Genomic DNA, 20,280 nt, shown 5'->3' with positions numbered 1-20,280 from the left:
CAGAGGATCTCTACCTTTACCTTTCAGTGTTATGCAGACGACACACAGCTCTCTTTCAGGCTACCATCAGCCTCCTCCTCCTCGCTCATCCCTGACTGTCAGCAATTCAGTCTTGGTGTGTGGCTAACGATCTCTACCTGAAAGCCAGTAAGACAGATCGTCCGCATTTGGACCCCTGAGCCTGCTTTCCCACTTTCACACTGGCTGGCCTCCCTTGACCGTACGCTCAGACCTACCAATGAGGCAAAAAATCTAGTGGTCATCTTCGACTCCACTCTCTCATTCTCTTCTTACATCTCAGACATCTCCAAAAAGTCCCACTACCAACTGCACCTCCTCAGAGGTATTCTACTTTTTCTCACTTCCCCCAGAGGCTCACCACCTCGAGAGCCCTGGTTCTCTCTATGCTGGACTACTGAAACAGCCTCTTTCTCAATCTTTCTACTTCTACTCTTCGTCCTCTAGAACTCATCCAGAACAGAACGCAAGACTTATCCTTGGTCTCCAGCTCAATGACTGCATCTCTCTGGCACTGAAATCCCTCCACTGGCTCCTCGTGGCTGCAAGGATCAAGTTCAAGACCCTCTGCATAATCAAGAAGGCTTTCTGGGGCTGGGGGCCTGCACTTTCTACAATGCTCTCTTCTTAAATACTCTCCCTCTAGAGAATTCCACTCATCCTCCTCCAAATCTCTGCGGGTGAGCCGCTTTCATAAACAGAGTTTTGGGGGTAGATCTTTATCCTCTGCAGGTGCCCCCCTCTGGAACATCCTCCCTGCCTCTCTCCGTCTTGAGCCGGAGTACCTTAAGTTCCGGAAACTCCTCAAGACCTTCCTCTTCTCTTCCCCCTCTCTCCCTCTCCGCTGCTAACCTCCATTCTTTTTCTCTCCACCCTCCTTCCTCCTTCACCATCCTAACTCTGTTCAGTTTTAGCTGACTGGTTGCCTGGTTCAACTCCAGAGCCTTACAGGTCCCAGGCTCCCCTGTCAGTCTTTTGCGCTTGCCTCTGCGCCGCTGCACTATGTTCAACATTATTGCACTATCAGCTTACGCTCCATGAGCGGGGCAACCTCTCTGTACTTAGCCCAGGGCCCTGCTGGACTGGAAGCGCTTGTTCCCCCCAAACCCCCTCCCTCACACCTCGATCTGTACGCATGCATGAACTAAATGTACTAGTACTAGTTAGTTTGCCTGTCCTGTCCCCCCCACCCTTCTTGTGTCCCCCCTTCTTAGCTTGGTCGCAACTGTAACACTTCATGCACTTGCAGTCTGAGAAATGCCTTCAGGCCTAGTATGCTAGGTTTTCTGTATAGATCATTCGGAAACTACAAGGCCAAACAATGATTACTGCATTCCCTTGTTCTCTTCCCACCTTGAAGCGTTTTGAAGCACACCACCTGTGTATACCTTTTTCCATAAAAATTCCATCAAAAAACCGCCTGTCTTCCAAACGACTGTATACCCCAACAAGTCAGACCTCCTTATTGTCGCTTGTGGCTGGATGCCAATCTGAACAGGGCGTGTTTATGTCTTTTCTGAATTTGTTTCAGATCATCCTCGTACTCAGAGTCTGTTAAAGATTATTATAGAACAGCGGGACCTGTGCTTTGGCTTGTTCTGCTGAGTTTCCCATTCACCTAAATATCTACTGGCAGGGTAGTGCCGCGTGCCTTGATCATTTGGATTTGTCACTTCCTGGAAGTATTTAGAACCATTCTCTCTTAAGGCCTCGTGCCCGGTGCATATCCCTTTCAGTTTGACCCTGTGTGTCACTGGGAGCCCGTGGAAGGATCTTAAGTCAGGTCTTATGTGCTACTTTCACAATAAGGAAATTTGGTCCACCATATTCTGCATCCGCTGCTGTGCCATAATGTGTGTCTTGGATAACCCATTGTAAAGGCTGTTACATTAGTCTAGCCAAGGATGTACCCGCAATCTGGTTGGCTCCATTCAGTTGTTCAACGGCAGCAAAGGGAACAGCCCTCTTATCACATGGAGGTGGATGTTTGGCTTTTTGACCACTGGCTTCATCTAGAGGTAAAATAATATCACACCATCAAATGTGATGCCCACGTCTTCTTCTATTTGCATCATATTTGTGGGGTTTTACAGGGTCTCCCCCAGTTGCTAGTGGCTTGGTCTTCTCTTCTTTTGGGCAGAGGGCACTTCCTTAATGCAGAAGGATAGGTGATCCAGGCACCCTGTGATGACAGAAGGAGTGCAAGAGCCCTGCATGTGGCTGAGGGTGCATTTAGTTTCGGGGTGTAACTGAAGGTGGTCAAACATGATGATGTGAGATAACAACTACCATAGAAATGGAGGAGTCATGTGGCAGCCACCATTATATCAGAATGAACTATGTCTGTACAAACCTGCTGGCTATCGGTCAGTTCGAAGTAAAGATATGATCCATTCCAGAGTAAGTCCCTGTACCCCAACCTTTTCTCATAGCCTTGCGCTGAGGGTGCAGCGAGATGCAGGAGAATGACGGATGCTGACTGGTTACCATTGAGTGTGGAGAGAAGCATGGATTCACTTCCACTTGCCACGTGCCCTTGGAAAGCCAGAATGCGGGTCAAGTTGAAGTCCACGAACACCTGTAGCATGCTGGGCACTTCACCCTCCAGCACTACGTTTGATGTGAAGGGTTGGAGATTGGATGAAAGAAAGGGAGTTCCTTAGGATCTGCAGAGTGTCGCTTCAAAAGGGGGTTTGTTATGGCATGTTCAAGACGGCCATATACAACACCCCATTGGGGGATGCATTCAGTAGCTTGGCAATGTGAGGTTTGAGCATTGATTTAGCATCTTGAGCCAAACTGCTTTGCATTGTTCAATTACCACCAGGTTAGATGCTTTGGGTTGGCGGGCTCTCTAGAGAACTTGGGTGGGCTCATAGTTTGATGGTGTGAAAGGAGGCATGGAGATCAGAAAGTGTATGGGGTGGGGATGATATTGTACACAGGTGCTGGCTATCGTCTTGCAGATCCTCATCATGTTCACATTGTAATAGGTTGAAAGCTCTTCCCAATGCTGTTGGTGTTACGGACAGGGCACATTTCGGGCTCACCGGTTTGGATAGTGAGCAACAGAGGACGACCAGAGCTGGGGTGCTCACAGGATTGTGCAGTTTAAATGGAGCCACAAGGAATGGTTGAGACACTGTGTGGTAGGACTTGTACAGCTCAGACAGTCACTCGAGTTGGACCTTCTTACATGTAGGCAGAAAGTGCACCACCCTCAAAGAAATGTGCTGCTGAGTTATGCACCCACGTGACCTCGGGGACTGCTATGTTGGCTGCCTCGGAAGCCATGTTGCATATTAATGCCCTCATTTAGGTGACTTGAAGAAACCTCATGGACAGCTGATAAGAGACACAATCTTAGCAAGAAGGAAACCCAAGTCCCTGACCCAAAGCACTGGTTTGGAACATTTTGGACATGATGTATGTGTTATATGGCCAAAGGTGCTGAGCCTCATTGATAAAAACAAAAACTTGCATTAATAGATCAGACTATATAGAACAGCAGAGAAATGTTGGTGTGGGATGGATTGTGCAATAGGATTGGGGATACTGAGTTCAGAATTAGAGTTGTTTAAAGAAAAGTGAAGATAGGATGCGCTAGCAGAGCAAGAAACACTCACCTGGTGCAGTGTTTGGAGATACTCTAAAAGAGAACATGCTTGCTGCTAACCCAGATCCATAGGAAAATGCCCCGATCCTTGTGTCGGCAAGCTGCTGAGCAGAGTATCTGTAGAGGAGAAAGAGCAGGATATCCTTCATGCCTTCCCCTTCACCGACCCGTATCAGTTTACACAGATACATGATTAGCATATAGAAAGAGTGACATTGGCCCATCAACCTCAACTTTCTTACAAGAGTATCTAGTGACTAATGATGCAGCCAAACACTCTAAACATACTCTTCCATGGATCTTCAGACAAAGTTGCTATTAAGGCAAAGATAACGTGTCTACCCGGTTCCATGTAATAATGTCGCCACAAAAATCTCGCCATGCAAAAATCTCGCCGAAAAATGGCAGTTTTTTGTGGCAACATTATTGCATGGAACATGCGGGGGACACCCCCGCAACCCCATTTTTTTTTTAATATTTTCTTTTTTTAAATATTTTTTTTTGGTTGTTTTGCCCCTGTCCCCATATATATGGTCACCTAAATAATATCGCCACAACATTTTCCCGCCGATATTATTTACAGCGACCATATATATGGCGATATTAATACCTGATACCCTCTACCCTGAACCTAAATGCCTCAACCTATTTATTATTCATGACTTTAGCTCAAAATGTTGTACCCACCAACGCCTTGGAGCTTTTCAATCTCTGATATATTCTGTGAAGTTAGGCAACTGGTTAAAAGAGACCATGTTGTTGTTGTATGTCGCAGCAACATTGTGTGCTTCTCTAGGATTACCCTAGCTGATGACCAATATTCATGTCACCAAGAGTGAATGTGAAAGCTTATTCTGTGTTTTTACTACATTATTGAGGCTGATTATGTGTGAACACTGATGCTGTGTTCCAGTATTTTATCAAGTTTTTTTTTCTAAAATTCCATTTTCGCCAAATAAAATGTATAACATGTATTTCCGCTGCAGCTTTCAGTTGTGTTTTTGGTGACAATGCCTTCTTTTGCAAAGGCTTTCACGCCGGTAACTGAAGTCAAGCTTGCTAACAGGTTTTTCATCTTGTGACAGTGTGTTTTCATCCTGTTCAGTCTCCCCAATGATGAAATACACATTTTCTTCTAAACCCTCTTCTTTATTCCTGAATTCATGAGCGATCAGATGAGTCAGTAATCCCAAGAGTATGAGTGAGCAGACAAGACAGTGATGCCAAGAGTATGAGTGATCGGATGAGACAGTGCTCCCAAGAGTATGAGTGATCGGATGAGACAGTGCTCCCAAGAGTATGAGTGATCGGATGAGACAGTGCTCCCCAAGAGTATGAGTGATCGGATGAGACAGTGCTCCCAAGAGTATGAGTGATCGGATGAGACAGTGCTCCCAAGAGTATGAGTGATCGGATGAGACAGTGCTCCCAAGAGTATGAGTGATCAGATGAGACAGTGCTCCCCAAGGGTATGAGTGATCGGATGAGACAGTGATGCCAAGAGTATGAGTGATCGGATGAGACAGTGCTCCCAAGAGTATGAGTGATCGGATGAGACAGTGCTCCCAAGAGTATGAGTGATCAGATGAGACAGTGCTCCCCAAGAGTATGAAGTGATTGGGCAAGACATTGATCCAAGAGTACAAGTGATCAGATTAAACAGCAATACCAAGAGTATGAGCAATCCAATGACACAGTGATCAGATGAGACAGTGATCCCAAGAGGGAGGCAAGTATACACGGCTCCTTCTTGGGTATTGGCGGCTCTGTCTTTAGGCTACTAGTGCCATGCAGGATGCATGGAATGGCCTCACCCATGTTCCCATTTTCACTTACTAGCTAATGCCATCTCAACCTGGAAGCACGGCTGCTTGTAGGTGGAGCAATACATTTCCACAGTAGTATCCAATCTCGGAGCTAACTACCCCACACATTCAATTTCCCACTGATTACTTTCCCAGTCATCACCACAGGAATTCAAGAGTATATAGAAGTCACTGTTGTTTTTCGCGTTTAAACATATTGTTAGTGAACTCCTCAATTTATCTGCACCGTTTGATGCGCTCGGCCATTACCCATCCTCAATAAAGTACACAGATGTAAGAAGATGCAACAATGATTTTCAATGCTATGATCTAATCAGCGATCTAATTTATGTGTCTTAAATATGGGAGCACACAACCAGCTAAACAATTCACAAGGTGCCCATAACGCAAAACTCATGGATGTATCAGGAACTCCCGCAGCTAAATCAGGGAGTGAAGCAAAGCTTGTATGTATCATTGTTCTAACTGAATTGGTGTTAAGGATGCATTTGCGTGTCTATGTGCATGCATGTGTGTGCTGTAAACTGGAATATCAGACAAAGAGCATGAATGAGAGAAATGATCTGACCCCTTTCTTTCCCATCAGAGATAGCCCGTCTTGCGGTTTTCATATACTCCTAGTAGCCCTGTGATTGCCCCACACGTATATGAATTCTGGTGTCTCTTCTGGGCCTACCTCTGCATGAATCTGATGCCGGTTTGTACTCACTGTGACAGGACAGAGGCCAGGCAGCCATACACCGATGGTGTGTACATGTTGCCATTCTGGGTGGATAGCAGGAGAGATGGCTTGGTTTTCTGGTTGAAGATTCCTTGGCTGGCCTTCAGGAACGCTTTCTCCACCTCTTTGTTGGAATAGGTTTCTGCCAATTTTACATTTCTGTCCAGAGAAGACACGTTATTCACTGAGGTTTGCAAAGGGCAAGTCAAATGTCAGTACAGACCAGTGAGAAAGCTCCAGCTAAAAGGGCCGGGAGCTGGATCTTGACCCACCTGAAGGCTTGTAATCCCTGGTACAGCCCAGATTCGGTGTTGGCATTGGGGTCACTAAGGAAGTCATTGAGCATCAGGCGAGCAAAGGATTTCTGCACCAGCTTACAGAAGGGCGTGTGGAAGACCATGTGCTGGAAGTCATTCAGGGTGAGGAGATCAGAGACGCCATCTGGAATAGAAGAAGAGCCAGATAGGTGTGAGGAAAACAGGGCACCCAGTGAGAGACAGGTGGAGAAGGTTGGGCTGCAAAAGAACCGATGAATGCACTGGAAAGGAAGGGGTGAGTGAGGCAGAAGAGAAACAGTACAAGGGGTGGCTTCAAATGGAGCGACCGAAGCAGAAGGTGCTGGAAGGAAGTCACTCACTGAGAGACAGGCTTGAACGACAGCAAAACACCCGCTAAAGATGGAGAGAACCAAGAAGGCATGCGGAGAGGCAGAGTGAAGGATGTGCAGGACAAACAGTAGCACACTCACTGAAAGCCAGGCAGTAAAGATGAGGTGTGGAGTATAGGAAACTGGAAGGGAGAGGGAGCGGAAGTATGAGAGACAGCTCGCTCCTAACTGGTATAAAACAGAGGACCAAGACAACAAATAACCAACCAGCAGACATACTATTGTAGCGAGGAAAATTTACGTAGAGCCCACCCCGTCACCTCTGTCATATTGGAAGAACAGCAAGAGAACACTGTGTATTACACCTGGTATCATCCCAATAGCACATCGATTGTATGAGAGATGCTATGCACTCAGACAGCCGTATCAAATGTATCCTCAGCTGATGCGGTAGACATGAGTCTGCAGACACCACTGGACATAGAACTATAAGTAAAGTCTGACAGGTGTGACGCAACATCATGAAGAAGAGAATATATGTGGAAGCACTAAATCTGATATATGGTTATCTAGAGAAAGAAGATGTGACTAAAGTGACAAAGTAAACATATATGTGAATGTGAAGAAAACCATGTACACTTAGAAGAGAAGTAACAAGAGATGCAGTTGATGTATCTATGCAGAAATGCATGGTAGATAAGACAACATAGAAGCTTGCTAAAGTTGGAAATATAACACGAGTAAAGCAGCTATGTTGAGAAGATGGACGTAAGCATCGTATAATAGTAAGTGAGAAGCCTCGAGATGAGAAAGACCAAAGCTGCAGAGCTGACAGGCGCTGGAATATGGATTTGTTCAAGAGCAAAGGATATTTGTTTGGCTCAGAATCAAGGATTCCGCAGCAAGAAGCAACTACAAGGCACAAAAGGAGTCGAATACGATAAGGTACATATGCAGGAAATATTTCTCTTAGATTAAATGAAGGAGTGAACATTTGTGAGTGCCAAGTATTGTACAATCAAAGATGCAGAAATCATATGCAAGACAGAGAAACCAAGTCTCCAGAGTCTCCAGAGAGTAATAGCGCCCAATATAAATGAATCAAATAGCACTAAAAAAAAGGACGGAATGGACAGAATCATGGTCTCCTCACTCGTGGTACGAGATCAGAAGACAAGGCTTATTCATAAAGCTCCAGGCGAAGATAGCAGTGTACCTTCACCCCTTCTAAAGGTCTGAGGAAGAGAACAGTCAGGAAGGTCAACTACAAAGAAGAAGCCTAGGCTAATTAGCTAAGGAGGGCAGTTGTCTGACGTTATTCCCCTGCACCTGGGTTTCAATGCTTTCGTGCTGCTAACAAGCTGAATTCCCAAAGTTGGAGGAGAGTGCCAACCAATCATGAGGGCCTAAGTAATGGTGTGCTATACATTGTTGCAGAGGCCTATCCGCTGCTGTTGTTCTACTATTATCTGTATTTTACATAGCTAGAGGTTATTCAAGGCGTGCCTACCAGATAAGGAGCAGCCAATGAGGATACTAACACTTAAATGAACTATAGGTATATATGTTCCCTTAACCAATCCCTCTGCTGGATAGGTTTTTATTGTTTGCCACGCAGGATGACATCATAGCTGACGAACATCGAGGTATAAAACCTTTTGTGTAATTGAATTGCGTTGAGTGTGTGAACTACAATCTGTTTGTTCACCAGGTTTCCCTACTTAATTGAACTGATAATTAAGTTGTATTTTTCCATATTCTTTGAGTCTGTTCGGTTATTTGGGTCTGAGATAATTTATTTGGTAATCCCATTCGGCACTTGGAACGCTCCAGGTGCTACTGCACACTATACAGGAAATGGACAACCAGCACAAGTGACAAGTTATATCAAGACAAATAAGAAAATAGAATGGATGTGAGACAGCACCATAGAAGAGGTCAAATCAGAACAAAAAACCCAGAGGAGATTCATTTTGAATTAAGTGCTATATAAATGGTCCAATTTGCCCACTGGCTCTGCCAGACACACCAGCATGCCAGCTACCCAGGTACTGAGACAGGGTGAACGTGAGAGATAGAGAGAAAGTGTTTATATATTAAAAAAAAGAGACATGTATAGAAAGATAGTTGGAGAGCGAGAGAAACCAGTTGTAGGGTTTTACATCATGAGACACAAGGCAGTAACTGAACAAAGACAGACGAGGAGACATTATGGATCACGCTGAGAGACAGTGGGTGAATACCAGTAAAGAATAAATAGCTGTCGCTACTAGTCTCTCAGATGGATGTGTCATCCTCTCACAGATGCCCTATCTTTTGAAGTGTGTCCAGCCTGATTATCTCAAGACCTAGGCAGCGCCTGGTTCTCAAAGTGATCGGCTAGAGAATTATCAAGGTAAGTCATTTGTGCTTCTAACGGATACCTTACTTCCACAATCCCCAAAGAGCAGAAAGAGGAAAAAGAATATAAGGAACAAATGGTTTAGGCAGGAAACATTTGAAGAATGTACAATCCAAATCGCGAAGCCTGCCTTGGCGATGAGCCTAACCAATAATGCTTGGCACACGTGTGCAGGGAGGACAAAGCTGGAGTTGTTTACCAGCTCTCAACAGGTTTATATACACACACGTCAGTCCCAGGGACGTCATTTGGGGGTCACCATGGGTGGCAACTGCAACCGCTGGTACCCGCAGTTGCAACCCGTGGGGACTCCCTTGCGACCCCAACTTCTCACTACCCCAAAAAAAGGATATTTTGGTTTTTTAACATAATCTCCTGGTGTAGCAGGGGCCCCGGTAATGTGGGCGGGCCCTGCGACACAACGTCAAGTGGGTTCCTGGCCCAGTCCTCACCCATCAGGGTAACGGCTGTGCTGGGGAGGCGCTCAGTAGGGGTTGGAGCTGACCGTGACATGTGGCACATGTCACATGCCACATTTAGCTCCAACCCCTTCTCCATCTGCTTTCTTGCAGCTCACATACAGAAATCAGGAAGCTCTTGCAGCTTCCTGATTCCTTTTTGTGAGCAGCACAGAGGAGCCCAGGATGGCCTGGAAGGACAGTCCGAAGCTGCAAGAAAAAGGTAAGAAGGCTTTTTTTATTTTTAAATATGATGTGTATTTTGCATGTGTGAAGTGTGTGTCAGATGTATGTATCTGAATGGTGGGTGAATGAGAATTGTGTGTTTTTGAATGTTCTGGGTGGGTGCATGTGTAGAGAATACAATGAGTGGATGTACCAGAAGGTGTGAGTGACCAGTGGGTGAATGCGAAGGGATTTAGTTTGATGTGAGCATTTGAATGCTCCAGGTGGGTGGGTGTGTGCCTATGTAGAGAATGCAATGAGTGGATGTAAGAGAAGGTATGAGTGACAGGTGGGTGAGTGAGAAGTGATGTGATGTGTGTTTCTGAATGTTCTGGGTGAGTGGGAGGGTGTGTGCCTGTGTAGAGAATGCAATGAGTGGATATAAGGGAAGGTGTGAGTGACTGGTGGGTGACTGAGTATGAATGTGGTAGTGTGTGTTTGAATGTTCTGCGTGGGGTTTGGTGCTTGTCTGTATGGCAAATCCAGTGTGACTGAATGTGTGTGGATGTATGGGTGAGTGACTGGTAGGTTAAAGGTGATGCATGTGTGTGTAAGGCCCTGGGAGATGAGCATTCTTGCCACATCTTTTATTGACTTTGCATATTTTACTGGTATTTTCAGGCACAGCCAAGTTCATGTGTGTCATTACTTGGCTAGACTTGCATTACTGGGCGCCAGCAGCAAATGCCTCAAACAATGCCAAGTGATCCAGAACAACGCTATAAGAACAATCACCGGCAAATCTAAAAGAGAGCATGTCACAAATGACAGAAAGGATCTACACTGGCTAGCTATCGAGGAACGCATCACATTCAAAACCATTACTCTGGTACATCAAAGTTTATTTGGTAAAGCGCCAATATACCTAAAAACCAGTTCACGTGGCATGAATCATGTTGTAACCTAAGATCAAACAACATAGGCCTTCTCCAAGTAGTACCAGTTAAAAAAGCCAAAGGACTAGGCAGGGCTTTCACGACAAAAGCAGTCCTAAAATGGAAGGAACTTCCTCCCGCACTGAGAGTGGAAACCAATCATCTATGCTTCAGAAAAAAATTAAAGACACTCCTGTTCAAATAAGATACCAATACCTAGATACACCAGTAATCTTAATGCATCATTAATAAAATGATATGTTGTAAGTTGCACATGCCATTGTCCTGTTACCTGAACATCCACGTCTGTCTATATGTAATGCGCTCTGATGCCCAGGGCTGCAGCATTATATAACCACATAAATAAAAATAAAATAAAAATGAGAACTTGCAGACCCCATAGGTGGTGATTGAGCCTGGCCACAAGCTTACTGGGGGTCTTAGAGGTGCCTGGGCATGGCTTGCCTCCAGGAAAATGTGGCCGTGCACATGGGCAAAATGCATGTCTTAGTGGTGCCCAGGCAAAGTATCCACTCTACACATTGTCGCTCTTCAACGAGCATGGGGTCATGGCTGCAGGCGATTTCCCATGCAAAGTTACCACTGGGCATTGCCGAAGGTGGTGCCTTGTGGTATGTGTATTTGATATTTATTCAAGGAAAGGGTGTCATTTTGAACAGTAATGACTAACAAAGTAGATAATAACAGAGCAGAGGCAGTCCTAAGGTAAAGCACATTTACATGAGAGCACAGGTGCATTGAAATACATATCCCGGGTGCTGAAGGGGTAAGGATAGGAGCATAAACCAGGGACAAGAGAACATCATAACATTGGAACAACTGAGAGCCAGAGGCAAGTATTTACATATTAACAAATTATGTAGAGTAGTCTGAGTGCAGAATGCAGGAGAGGTGGGTTGGGCAGTTAGTACGGATAGGAGAGTGGGGCAGTTTGGGGGACTCTGTCCATTGCTAGAAGGTGCAGTGTGAGCACTGTTTTGAAGAGTTCCTCTGATGAAATGACTCAGATGGCTGAGTGGCGAACATTCCAGTGGAGTGGAACAATCAGGGAAAAGGACCGTAAGTGGGAAGAGGCATGGGGATGGCGGGCTGATAGCGTGTGAAGTTCCCAGGACCCAAGAGTGAGAGAGGGAGAGTACAGCAAAATGCTTTTAATGAGATAGTGGGTGGAGGCAAGACCATGGAATTAATTGTAGATGAGTAGCAGGAGTCTGCAGAAAGCAATTCTGCATGGTGAACCATCCAACATCGTGATGCTAGGTTGCGGTGGTTGAGGATCTGGGAAGGCTGAAAAGGGTGCATGTCAAAAAGTTGTGGACTTTGTTGAGGAGAGAAAAAGAGTAGAGGGGTAGACCAAGAAGTAGGCTTGGGCAGTAGTCAGGTTTGTTGAGATAAGTATTTTAGTTGAGTGGCGATTGAGATGTTGGGGGATTTGTCTAATATTTAAGAGGTTGAGTGTGGCTGTGATCAACTGGGAGAGTTTTCGGGTGGCTGTCAAAGAGAACCCCATGGTTTCGAGCGCTGGATGAGGGGGTGAGGAGTGCAGGGGGCAAGAGGTGGGAAAGGAGAGAGGGTTGACATTGAAGGCAGGGACAGAGCCATAGCCAGGATTCTTGAACAAGTGGGGCCGGAAGCTAATGTAGTTGGGACCACCGCAGTGGCATTAACATCTGTAAATGCCCACACAGGGCTGCTGAGCGGGCATGCACAGATTTTGGGTGGGTCTTGACCACTCAGGCCCTATCCTGTCTATGTCTCTGGGCAGGAAGAAAGATGACTTTCGTCTTTGAAGAGTTTAGCATGAGGCAGCATAGAGCCATCTAGTGGTGTATGGAGGCGTTCAGATATTGCAGTAGTTAGGGAGGGAATATAGTGGTAGCATTGGGTAGCATTGGGTGTTTTGGGGCGTCAGGGGTATGGCTGCGGGTCATGCCCAGTGGATAAAAGGAGCGTCTTGGAGATGCATGTATCAGGTCCAGTGGTCATGCTCTAGGCAAGTATCTACTGGGCATCGCCACATGCACAGTATTCACTGTAGGTTTGGTAATGTAGAGCATTACAAAAACTGGAAAAGCTTTACGTACAGTATTAGTTCACATACTACATTTAAAAGAAAGTAACAATTCACTGAAAAAAAGATATAGTTGAACTGACATTGGTGTGCAGCACAAAATATCCTAACCACAGGTTCCTAAAGCAACCATAACTCAGCCACCACGATAGCTTGCTCGTGACGTCACACAAAGGCATGCATTGACCCACATGTCCTACAGGACGTCATGAATACAAAGGAACAAAAAAGATCTCAGCAAAACTAGTAGTACCCAGCACTGATTATGCCGCGTTTTACTACTGATTGGACGGCCAACACAAATGGACTGCAAATATTATTTTCAAGCCGCCATCTTATACATGAAAGAACAAGATGCGACATCACGAGCAGTGCATTTGATTGGCCGCGTCATTGTTGCTTTAAGACACATAAGTAGGCAACATCTGTGGGCTTGATGTTTATAAAAAATAGATCTGAATCGTGAGACTAGGCTGTGCATTTTTCTTGTTCGGAAAAATGCTGCCCTTATGCAAAAAAAAGTTATCAGATAAAATTTGCACCGATTTTGCTGTGTGTATAATAGGGAATGGAGTAAACAGGTTTTGGACCAACTCATAGTCTCTAAAAAAGGTTTTCCAAAAAGCAGGGAATGGAGTAAACAGGTTTTGGACCAACTCATAGTCTCTAAAAAAGGTTTTCCAAAAAGCAGGGAATGGAGTAAACAGGTTTTGGACCAACTCATAGTCTCTAAAAAAGGTTTTCAAAAAAGCAGAAAGGAAGCATGTTACTCAGCAAACCGTACAAAAACAGTATGATTTAGGTTTGCCATAGTGAAAACGTTTTTGGACAAAACCTATTTGCTTCATTCCATATCAACGAAGCAGCAAAACTCATGCTAAGAGAATTTGCTCATTTTTTTAAAATCCAACCCCGGGAATTCTCACTGCTCCTAGCCAGCTCCGACAAATTGTGGAATCCAGGCGAATTCAGTGGGGATCATAACAAGTTGGGCAGCAAAAGGTAAAACAGAGTATTTACCAAATACTGCCATGTCTACTGTCCTCCCACTCGGGAGCAGAGTTGGAGACTCCCTTTGTGGTAGCCCCATGGAGTAAAGCTGGAAGTAATATGAGTCGGATTTCAAAAACAGGAATCCACCAATTTGAAAATGACCACAAAAAAAATGTCTAACTTTTATTTTATATGCGCAGAATGGAAGAGGAGGGGCTTTCTTTCATTGAAATACAAGTTTTTAGATTTGGCCTTTGCAACGGGGTGAAAAGGTGTTCGATATAACTAATGCTTGATGGTCATTAGGTTCATTGAATCCTAAGTTGAAATCTCCTAGCAAGAGAATTTGAGAGGTCAGTTTAGTTTTATCAGAGAAAATTACAGAGAGGTCCTCTTCGAATGAACCAATTGGAGCTGATGGTCTGTATATTAGGTGAATATTGAGGGTACCTTGTTTTAGAGATTGGTAATTTAAGTAAGGAGTTCACAGGAGTTCACATCAGGTGAGGGGGCTATTCTCATAGCTAGGTCAGATTTGGCAATAAGGGTGATGCCTCCGCCTCTAGCATCAGCTCTGTCAGCTCTTATGATTTCATAGTTGTCTGGGACTGATAGTAATAGGGAAGGGCCTGCCGCAGCATGAAGCCGTGACTCAGTTAAAGCAAGGAAGTCTAGATTGTCCATTGTGATCACATCCGCTATTTCTGAGGCGCGTGCCACTACAGATCTAGCGTTAATTAGAGCGCCCTGGATGTTAGAGTGATTGATATCATTCGTCGTACCAAGGGGTTTGCCTAAGGCAGTTTTAGGGTGTAGGGTTGGAGTAGTGGTTAGGTTTTATTATGTTGTTTGGTACATGGTTTGGAAACTTTCAATAAAAAAGATTTAAAAAAAAAAAAAAGATTTTAAACTGCCTCTCTGCCATCAAATATTGTTTGGCATCTCAGTCACTTATGCTCAACTCTACTAAGACTGTAGTTCTCTACTTCCCAGCCAAAAGAACTATCTCTTCCTCGCCACCGCTTTTTCTCTTCTCTCCTAACTACCTTCCTTACTCTGATTCTGCTCGTGACCTTGGTGTCATCTTTCACCCATCAACAAATTTCTTGCTCTTCATCTCCAAATCTGCCACTGCAACCAGACTCAAACTGCTCAATATCAGAGAAATCTGTCATCTTCTTCCTTTCAATGCTGCTAAACAGCCGATCTCCTCCTGAGTCCTTTCTAGATCTGACTGCTGTGCCAGTTTCCTCTATGACCTTCCCAACTATGCTTTTTCACCACTGGACAAAGTCCTCAACTTCGAGGTCTGCACACTTTTCCACCATTCTTGCTTTACCACTACCTCCTCTGCCCGTCACTAGATTGGCTGGCTAAGAAACAATGGGCTGAGAATCAACTTCTTCTCATCAGCTTCAAAACTATCCATGGACTCACCCCACCCTAGCTATCTGCTCATCTCACTCCCTACTCACCTCGCTCGTTAAGATCATCCTCAGCTCACCTCTGTGCCAACACTCGAGCCCCCTGTGCTCCCTCTAGTTTCCTCGCTCTCTCCTCGCTCCCCTACTCTGAAATGCTTTTACTCTCCCCATCTGTACTGCGCCAACTCAACCACTATTTAAATCCAACTTCAAAGCTATCCTTCTTTCTGAAGAACATGTTTCCTAGCACTTTACGCTACTGTATCAGCACGGAAAAGAGGAGCCTTGAAATTGTTCAAAGTGAACTAGAGATAGATGCACGAGGTGGAAGTTCAGATGGTAGAATTAAAACAGAGCGCTAAGCAACAAGATATAATGCAGGGAGGCCAATAAGAGCAGAACAGTAATCCTGTTGAGAAGGGAGGAGTTGAGGAGTTTGGTGGCCTGGAAGAAGGAAAAGGGACAGGCTTTGTGTATGTTAAAGATCTGAAGATCTGAAGATCTGAAGATCGGGAGTGAGCAGTATTGGTGATGTGGGTGGAAAAGAAAGTGAAGAATCAAAGGTGACAGCAATGTTGTGAACATGTTGGGAAATGGGAACGAGAGAAAGAGGGAATGAGATAGTGGAAGGAGGGGGAAATAGAAGAGATGGTCGATTTTAGAGGGGTTGAGATGGAGCAAGCGAGAATGCATCCAGGACTGAATAGATAGAAGGCAAGCCGTAATCTTAGCATAGATAGTGCCAGTGAAAGTAAAGACGGTCTGAGAGTCATCAACATAAAAGTGGCAGGATAATCAAGAAGGTTTCATAATATCAGCAAGTGGAGAGTGTAAAGGAAATAAACAAGAGGACCAAGAACTGACCCTGAGGTACACCATGATGTGAAGGAAAGATGGGAGAGGATTTTCCAGCTCAGGACACGGAAAATGAGCGATTCGAAAGATAGGATCGAAACCATTGGAGAACGGTACCCGACCTGCCTAAGTCAGACAAAGGATAGAAGGAGATGGCCTTTCTAAGGACGCGGGAGAGTAAAAAGACAGATAAGTTTGGACATAGGTAGATTTGGTGAAAGATAAATGGAGAAAACCAGCATTGGGGAAAAATGAAGAATATAGGCTAGAGGGTATCTGTGGTGACAGAAGAGCCAGTGCAGATAACTAGGCAGAGGTGGAGGGGGAATTTGGAAAAATAAGGGTTAGTGGGAGTGGCATATGTTTTGGATTTGATTGGATGGGGTTTGTTTTGACAGGAGGACATGGGATTTTGTAGAAGTGATTTTTTAATTTTTTTGATGTTTGGTTTGCGCTTTAAACCTTTCATCTGACTTTCATTGTGTTTATTGCTCAGATTGCAAACTGTGGGCCAATGAAATTTTGTCCTTATTTTTGTTCTTTCTTCTTGTTTTGATCCCGCGTGCTTATATTTTACGCTGTTCCTTTATTATACATGATGTTGTTCCAGAATGATGTTAGTGCGAATACTAGTTTTTTTTCGTTTCCAGAGAGCATTTTTGCCCAACGATCTTCTGGTGTTAGAACAGTTTGTGTGTTCATGAACCATTCTCTCGATTGTTGTCGTTTTTCATTCACTGCCGGGCATATCATAATTATATGATGAAAGCTCTCGGTCATCTGAGGGTTCTTGCAAAATCGGCAGTATTGTTTACATTTGGGTATTTGTTTTCTGGCTGCCATTATTTCTCGGGTCGGGAGGATATTTAGCCACAATCTCATAAATGTGTCTCTTGTTTTAGACAATGGAAATATTTGTAAGTATGAAGGGAGTTGATTGAGTCTTCTGTTGTCAGATGGATTTTGTATGTTGTGCCGGTATTTGTTTTTCTCTCGGTTGGTTTTCATCCAATCGTTTTCTTTTAATTTTGTTTTCGCTTTTTCTGGTCACTCTGTTAGCATTTCCATCGATATTCCTTGCTCTTTCCTTTTCACTTCTGTCGCTGTTTTCCATTTTTCCAAGACATAATCGCAGTTGCAGCTGTTTTCTGTTCTGAATATTTCCAAAGGTGGGGTGTTGGTTTTAGTCATTATTTTCCTGTATATGTCAAGTTGTTTCCATAAAACAATGGACTCAAGCGATTGAAGTGCAAATTCAGCTCGGAGCGTATGGTAGGTAATGAGGCTGGCAAATTTAGCACTTTTTTCCAGAAGCTCATTCTAGTTTATCCCAGATGTCATTGTTGATTTTATCATGCTTTCTGCTCCATATGTTAAGATGGCCGTGACTTTTTGTTTGTAAAATGTAGCTACTGGGGTCATGGAGAATTTTCCATACTTTCGATGTATTGTTTTTGCTTGTCGGGCTAGGGACAAGGTTTTTTCTTTAAGATGTGCTGCCCATCCTTCTTCTGTTGTTGATTGGGATATCCATATTCCAAGATATTTTATGGTTTTAACTGTTTCCATTTTTTCCTTGCCTATATAAAAGGAGGAGAGCTGACGATTGATATTGTTTTCTTTTTTTAGAGTCATGATTTTTGTTTTTTTCGTATTTATTTGCAGTTTGTTCTTTGTCATGTATATTTCTAATTTTTCAAGTGCAATCTGTAAGCCTCTCGGAGTTTTAGCCAGGAGTACTATGTCGTCAGCATATATAATGCAAGGTATCGCTGTGTTATTGATTTTTGGGGGGTTTCTTTGAGGTGTATAGATGTTTCGTTCGAGATCTGCCATATAGAGATGAAATAAAGTGGCAGCCAATGGTCATCAAGTGATTTTAAGAAGTTGCTTGCAATCCCACTGAATGGAAACAGTCTGTGAGAGGAAGATGGTTGGAATGGGATGGAATGGAAATGGTTCGACGGATGGGGTTGATGGTTTGTCATTCATTGGACTGAGTGACAGCGAGCGCTGGTTGAGATGGGACTGGATGGAACCCTTTTGACTGAAAGTTAAATTGTTATAGGATAACGGTGAGACAATTTAACTGGCTTTGGAATGAAGTGGGAGATTATTAAAACGGTTTTGGATACAAGAAATTTGGTTACAGGCGTTATGGTTCAGGTAGCATTGAGAACATTGGTTTAATGGGAGGGTAAGATGTTTAAGATGAGTTTGGATAGAAGTTTGATTATTTGTGAAGTCCTTTAGTCTAGCAGAAAATCATCTTTGCTGGAAGGGAGAGATGTCTTAGATTGGGCTGGGATGAGTTAGTGACTATGTGAAGATGCTCTATCACCACGGTCGTCGTTTACTCACCTCCCTGCCGCTGCTCGCTGAACTTCCTCCGGTACACAGAGTAGCACTGGTCCAGGGCACTGAAGTAACACTCTATGGAAAGCTTCCCGTCCACCACCGGGTACTCAGAGGATAGATCTGGTTTGTAGAAATCATAGGCGTGCTGCATGTGTGTCCCCCGCAGACCTGAGCAAGAGGGAGACAAGACGTTAATGCAACCAGACAGAGTGCGGTCTACCGTGCCCGGTGTACAGGGATGGACTGGGACAGAAAATAGTCCCGGATTCCAGTAAAGCTGTAACCAATCATCCAAATGGCAATTTAGTACTTTTTGTGAGACTGAGTGGTAAATGTTACAAATAGTGCTTTTTAATGCACATTTGGTCAAAGCTACCAACTGCACATTCCAGTAACTTCCCAAACTGACCCACCTTGGCACAAATAACTGTCCCACAGTAGCATGTAGGTCCGGTCCCTTCGGCACTGGCCTATTGCCCTATAAGCCGGTCCAAGCCTGGCTGTGTATTAGACACTTGAAAGAAGTGCAACACAATTGATGAACTTCTCTTCAAGAGCAGATATGTTGGTTTACAACACCCTCGGCCCTAGCCAGCACAGTCACCAGTGAGGGATCATGCAAATGTCGGTTCAAAGCATCTGGAGAGCTACAGGTTTCAGACCCCTGTTTCTTCAGGTGGAAGTGAAAGAGGATTAGGCACATTCTTCTAAAGGATGCTCTTACTCATACCAATTTCTTTCAAGGGGCAGCAAATGAGGTTGGCTGGAATTGGCCGATGATCTGAGCCTCAGCCTGAAAGATAGTTCAGGGGGTTGGGTTCTGAATTCAGAGGACAGTCTCTGAATTTTCACATCAAGTTAGTGCCAGCTCAGCCTTCCACTCTTACGGCTTCAATTAAAGGAGTACCATTGAGATGCTTAGTCATATCTACCTTTATTTAATCACCCAAAGAAAATGGGGCTTGTTGCGCGGGTGTAGAAATGACTAATACTGTGCTCTCTGGACAGAGCTCTTCAAAGGAGCCACCTCAGAAGTTGACTAGAAAGGAGGGAGAGCCTGAGCACCAATCAGAATGCTATCAGAAGGAAAGTAAGGATCCCCCATTTGCACAGTGTTATTTTTTATGCTTTCACATTTTATAGAGCATATACTTAGGCACTGGCACTAACCTAAAATTGAGGTGCTGAAGGGGAAGGGCGAGAAAGGGACAAAGCAGAACTTACTCAGCTCAGAATCCATGCAGGTGAATTTTGTGTTGCTTCCTAAATCTTAAATGATCATCGCTGTTCAGCAATTAAATTCCATAAAAACAATAATGCTCTGGACTGCACCCACAACCTAGATTGGAAATTAATGAAATGAAAGAAAATATATCAATACAAACCTCTCTCCAAAGTTAATGGTGCATTGGGTCCGACCAGCATGGCCACAGCCCCTGCACCGCCGGTGGGGCGGGCACTCCCGGTGGCATAGACAGCAATGTCTCCACACACCACCAACGCATATCGGCCTGCAAAGGGAAGACAATATCAGGACACTCGTCAGTCTTTATTTATGTGACGGGGGGCTCTGTGAACTGGCGTGGTGGCGAGAGCAGTGGAGGGAGATGAGGAATCACGGCAAACCTCTGCCCTGGGGCAATAGCCATCACAGCAACTGCGTCACACTGAACATAGCGACTATTCGGGTTCCTCTCATCTGCAGTCTGCAGAGGGATATATGCCAGTGAAACCAAACAACTCTAACCAGCAAATTCGCTCCTGCGATTATATTAAAAGTGCAAGTATGTTATTTAAATGCCCAGAAGATT

At 44.4% G+C, this 20,280-nt stretch overlaps 1 protein-coding gene across 1 annotated transcript in view; it reads right to left on the bottom strand.

Annotated features, from left to right (window-relative positions):
• The window catches only part of HMGCS2 (3-hydroxy-3-methylglutaryl-CoA synthase 2), an 84,695-nt gene that overhangs the window by 20,954 nt on the left and 43,461 nt on the right, over positions 1-20,280 (bottom strand). Inside the window, exons 3-7 of the mRNA XM_069641392.1 lie at positions 19,855-19,980; positions 18,473-18,637; positions 6,454-6,622; positions 6,170-6,340; positions 3,645-3,751 (exon numbers count right to left, since the gene is read on the bottom strand). Of these exons, the coding sequence (XP_069497493.1) occupies positions 3,645-3,751; positions 6,170-6,340; positions 6,454-6,622; positions 18,473-18,637; positions 19,855-19,980 (738 nt within the window). The remainder of the gene's footprint in view (positions 1-3,644; positions 3,752-6,169; positions 6,341-6,453; positions 6,623-18,472; positions 18,638-19,854; positions 19,981-20,280) is intronic.

The sequence above is a fragment of the Ambystoma mexicanum genome, chromosome 1q (genome assembly GCF_040938575.1).
Source record: "Ambystoma mexicanum isolate Mex_15411 chromosome 1q, UKY_AmexF1_1, whole genome shotgun sequence".
NCBI lineage: Eukaryota > Metazoa > Chordata > Amphibia > Caudata > Ambystomatidae > Ambystoma > Ambystoma mexicanum.
Note: the sequence above shows the minus strand (reverse complement) of the source record. Positions and strands in the feature narration are given on the sequence as shown.